This window comes from Varanus komodoensis, unplaced genomic scaffold (assembly GCF_004798865.1).
Source record: "Varanus komodoensis strain SLA01 unplaced genomic scaffold, ASM479886v1 scaffold20_1, whole genome shotgun sequence".
In the NCBI taxonomy this organism is placed as follows: domain Eukaryota; kingdom Metazoa; phylum Chordata; class Lepidosauria; order Squamata; family Varanidae; genus Varanus; species Varanus komodoensis.
The window spans coordinates 12,570,071-12,573,883 of NW_025335587.1; the positions used below are offsets into that span (position 1 = coordinate 12,570,071).

Below are 3,813 nucleotides of genomic sequence, written 5' to 3' on the forward strand. Positions count from 1 at the left end.
CAAAAGCACCTGCATCCAAGCGGGCACACAGCGTATCGCATCCATCCAGATGTGAAGCCGCTTTGTCTCCTTCGCTACTGGGAGCGCCTAATGAGTTCCGTTGGCTGTACTATAAAGCCCTAAATGCTTGGCTCCTGGATACCTGAAGGAGCGCCTCCTTCCCTATGTGCCCTCCCACCCCTTGAGATCTGAGGCGGAGGCCCTGCTCCTGGAGTCCTCCTTGAAAGAGAGTAGGAGGGTCTCCTGGAGAAGGGCCTTCTCTGTGGTGGCACCCCGACCATGGAACACACTTCCCAGAGAGGTTCACCTGGCGCCAACGCACCTTTCTTTTCAGCACCAGGTGAAAACCTTTTTATTCTCCCACTATTTTAATTGCTAATTTGTTTTAATCTGTGGTTTTACACCTATTCCGGATCCTGTGCTGCTCTTACTATTATCTGTATTTTGTTGTTGTTGTTGTTGTAAACTGTCCCGATGGGTCAGTATACAAAAGTTTTAAATAAATAAATACTGACCCACAATCCATATTCATCAACGCTTGTAAATTCCCTAGGAAATTCGTGCCTTGAGTATGGGACAAACACAGAGGCCAACATGGCACCTGAGCACCCTCTGCCCTTCCTGCGAAGTTCACGATTCAGACATCCCCATATACATCTATTATATTCACAGCCCACCTTTTTGCCTTTCAAGAAACTTGAAAGCGACTTGCATAATTTACTTGCTCCTCTCAAGCTTATGCCCACAACAACCCTGTGAGGTAGGCTGGGCTGAGAATCTGTGACTGGCCCAAGGTCACCCAGTGGGCTCCATGGCTGAGCGGGGACTCGAACCCAGACCGTCTGAGTCCCAGTCCTGCACCACCCTGGCTTTGCAACCCAACTGCCAATGGATTTTATTTGGATACAGCTACTTATAATTCTTAGCTCATAGTTTTAATTGGCTTGTATCCTTTCTGGTTAGATTATTGTGATAACCAAATCAATGTGCTAAATTTTAGCTTATTCAAATTGTATATTTTTGAGTGAGATGGCCCGTAGACCAAAATAGTTTACTGATTGCTTGATATTAAGTTCACTGCCTGAACTTGTTTCTAATTTTTGTGTAAATAAGGCACTGGGAACTTCAGCAGCATTTTTCACCTAAAAAATATTCACAGTGGGCAAGACTGCAGAAATGCAGAAGTGGATTTGAAAAATACTGTATAAACAACCAAACTAAAATACAGGTTTCAATGTAGCATTTTGACCTCTGTAGCGCTTTTGAAAGCATTTTAAAATTTTTCAAATTAACAATGCTCTTTCTCCTACAATAAAATCTGAACTAGACAATACAAGTGCTGCTTTCTTGCTCTCTGTTCGTTCTGGCATGCAACTGACCAAGCACAGCAATGCTAAATTTTTTTAGCATTGTATTTGCCCCAGCCTGCTCTTGCTTCTACGCAGGGAGTGACCCCAAATAACTTCAGATGGAACCAGGAAGTTCTGTCCATGCAGAGTTGAATAGTGACTCTGAACATTTTCTACCTCTAGCAATGTCCGCACTTCCCTCCCATACTTTCCTCTCACTGGCTGCAAAATCAGGACTGTGTTATTGCAGAAGCTGCAAAATGCGAGAGCGCTATTGGATGGCTTTGCAGCGAGGGCCTTTGGCAGGGGTGATGCTTCTGCAAAGACGCAGGGCTGGGTCCCACAAAAGGCACAGCCGACAAACGGGTAGCACATATACGAAGCAGGAACAACCACAAACAGGTGCAGAGATCTTCACGTGCTCTGTCAGTGCACATGTGTGCATCACCAAAGGCCCGTGCTTCCTAAGGACACAGCTGTTTGTGCAAAGCAATGTCCGGCAGGGAAGAGGAAGGCAACGGATTTGGGCGTTGGGGGACCCAGGCACAAAGGTTCCAGGAGGCAAAACGCGAAACCAGCTTATCCAGGAGATCAGATGCAATGGAAAAGTTCGGGGCTGCTTATTTCAGCCAAGGCCTGGCAGAGATTCAGGGCTCCCTGCAAAAGCTTTGGGCCTCTAGCCCTGGTGGACCAGCTCTGGGCTTTGGGATGGCTGCAGGGTCACGACAGCTGTCTCGGAAATTGGGGGTGCTTTGCAAAAGGAAGCGGGGTTAATCGCTCAGCCATTTGCAGGGCTGGCTTGTGCTGGAAAAGGCAGATTTGCTCACCGTGATGCTTGAACATCTCTCCAAAAGGAGACAGCGACCTCTGCGCACAAGATACAGAATCGACAACGAGTCTTGTGTGGTCCTTTGAAGGCAAACAGACTAACAGTGCAATTAGAAGTACTGCTCTGCTCATCAAATTTTTTGCCACACATAAACCTGCAAGATTTTAAGGGGACAAAATGTTCTTTGTTTAATCACCACACCTTTCCAACGTTTGCCCAAGGTAGTGTTTATATCCATAATCTACAGCGCAGCACATACCTGGGTAAGGAATGATTGTGTGAAACACGGAATGGAGTGCTTTGGAATGGCCCCTTTAGAAAACAAATGGTCACATAAATAGAACAGATACATTGGAGAAAGCTGGGAGCAATATTTTGGAACAAAAATTAAAACAAAGCTTTTATTAACTGCTTCCCAGTTAGAACTCCTCTGGAATGGAACAGAATAAGCTGGAATTGGGAGGTGATGATGTAAAAATGAAATAAATAAATACACATGTTGAACCGAAGGGGAATCATAATAAACCAGCCGGAATGCCTTGTTCTGATGCCTCCAAAACTGGTCTGGCTCCGTATTGTTCCAGGAGTTTCCATCAGATGGCGTGATAACAGCTTGTCTCAGTTTGATCTCATTTCTTGCGTTGGCGTCTTCGGGGCCAAGCAAGGGGGCAGCTGCTGGTGAGGTCTGCAGCCCAGAGTGGCAAAATTATTTCAGTGACATCTTGATTTAACGGGGTTCCTACAAGATAAGAAAAAGGGCCGTGGATGCTCCTGCAGGGAGCAGATCTTAGGCTTTTGCTAAACCGTTCGCAGAAAGCTTTTCCTGCTTGCGCCTGTTGTTCCACGTGGGAGGAATGCGAGCCACGGAGAGGTTCGTGGCATACAGTGTCAAAGTCAGACTAGAGCTCGGGGCCCCTCCTCTGCTCCCCACTCGCTGGAGGACCTCAGGCCAGCCACTCGCTCTCGGGCCGACCTCCCTCGCGGGGCGGCTGTTGCTGCGAGGATTAAACGGAGCGAGGCCAGCCGCCCCCGCTTCCACGCGAGAGGAAACGGCCAGCGTATCGACGCGGTGCGATGCGGCCATAACGGGGCTCCCGGGCCGCTCCTTGCCCAAGCGGGCGCCCTCCGGCGGTGCGGGGCTGCCGCGCCCACCATCCGCAGCCGCCCGGGGTCCCCGCAGTGCCCCGCGTCGGCCCGCTTGCCGGAGGAGCCCTTCCGCGGCTCCGAGCCGGGCTTTGCCCCTTCCCGAGGGGAGGGCGCTCCGTGGCGCGGCGCGGCGGAGCGGAGCCGCCTCGCCTCCCGGAGCCGCCGCCGCCGCCGCCGCGAAGATGGCCTCGCGCCTGTTCGAGGGCAGGGCGCACGCCGCCTTCTACCAGAAGTACCGCTTCTCGCCCCCGGAGAACCTGCGCGGCGCCGTCTTCGCCTACCTGGGCGGCAAGGCAAGCGCCGCGGGCGGGGCGCCGGGAAGGGCGGGCGCGGCGCTTCCCGGGGCGCCTCCCCGCGGCGGGGGCGCCGACGGTCGGGGCTCGCGGGGCAAGCGTGGGCCCGGCGGCCCCTCCGAGCGCCGGGGCCGCCGCTGCTGGGTCGTACCCGGGGGGGGGGGCGCGGGCAGCGGGCGGCGGGGCCTTCTGCCCG

The 3,813-nt window shown here is 52.5% G+C and overlaps 1 protein-coding gene and 1 long non-coding RNA gene across 2 annotated transcripts in view; one reads left to right on the forward strand and one right to left on the reverse strand.

The window, feature by feature from the left end:
- Nucleotides 1-2,340: 2,340 nt before the first annotated feature.
- The window catches only part of LOC123023555, a 2,797-nt gene continuing 1,324 nt past the window's right edge, over nucleotides 2,341-3,813 (reverse strand). The window contains exon 2 of the long non-coding RNA XR_006414761.1: nucleotides 2,341-2,917. This is a non-coding gene — a long non-coding RNA (uncharacterized LOC123023555). The remainder of the gene's footprint in view (nucleotides 2,918-3,813) is intronic.
- Nucleotides 3,449-3,813, forward strand: part of LOC123023554 (putative methyltransferase DDB_G0268948) — a 6,558-nt gene continuing 6,193 nt past the window's right edge. Inside the window, exon 1 of the mRNA XM_044430395.1 lies at nucleotides 3,449-3,617. Coding sequence (XP_044286330.1) covers nucleotides 3,507-3,617 — 111 coding nt within the window. The 5' untranslated portion in view covers nucleotides 3,449-3,506. The remainder of the gene's footprint in view (nucleotides 3,618-3,813) is intronic.